General features: G+C 34.0%; 1 protein-coding gene across 1 annotated transcript in view; it reads left to right on the plus strand.

The window, feature by feature from the left end:
- Positions 1-741, plus strand: part of LOC106467254 (secernin-2-like) — a 17822-nt gene extending 17081 nt beyond the window's left edge. The window contains exon 8 of the mRNA XM_022395387.1: positions 60-741. Within this exon, the coding sequence (XP_022251095.1) occupies positions 60-212 (153 nt within the window). The 3' untranslated portion in view covers positions 213-741. The remainder of the gene's footprint in view (positions 1-59) is intronic.
- Positions 742-747: the final 6 nt, after the last annotated feature.

A 747-nucleotide genomic window follows, 5' to 3' on the forward strand; every position in this document is an offset into this window, starting at 1 on the left:
CAGAATGCACAGTAGAGTTTTCTCATGCATGAGTGATGAAGAGGACACAGAAATGAAAAAATGATATTGATAAACTGGAAGCAGAATATGTTGAAATGGTGGAGAAGCTTCTCTCTGGTATTAGTCCAGAAAATAGTATCAAAGTGAAGGACATTTTAAAGAAAGCTGTGGATAGTGAAATAAGAATTTATAGCTCATTTCTGGAAATGTAGTGTATATTTTTCAATACTTGAGTTTAATATCTTGTGATTAGGAAGAAAATAAATGTGATAAGAGAATAATTAGGGAAGAAAACTTTTGGGGGATTTTTTGTAAACTTTTCAATGTTGGCTGATAAAGAGGGTTTTGGGGGGAATGGGGGGGGGGTTAATATCTTGTGATTAGGAAGAAAATAAATGCGACAAGAGAATAATTAGGGAAGAGAACTTTTGGGGGATATTTTTTAAACTTTTCAATGTTGGCCGTTGAAGAGGGTTTTTTTGGGGGAATGGGGGGTTAATATCTCATTGCCAATAACACAATCAAAAATAAAACATGCTCAAAGTTGAGCTTTTATAAAATAAGTGCCACCATATTTCACTCCCTCCCAACAAGGACATAATCTCCATGCTTTAATGTATCGTGTTCAACTCCTCCAGTTTTTGACTGTTCAGAATCTAGTTAAAATATTTTCCCAATCTTAAAAACAATGGTGTGTTTACAGCTTGGATTTTTCCTGAGAAAAAAATCCTTTAAAATGTACGTGTT

The sequence above is a fragment of the Limulus polyphemus genome, unplaced genomic scaffold (assembly GCF_000517525.1).
Source record: "Limulus polyphemus unplaced genomic scaffold, Limulus_polyphemus-2.1.2 Scaffold2546, whole genome shotgun sequence".
NCBI classification, from domain to species: Eukaryota; Metazoa; Arthropoda; class Merostomata; order Xiphosura; family Limulidae; genus Limulus; species Limulus polyphemus.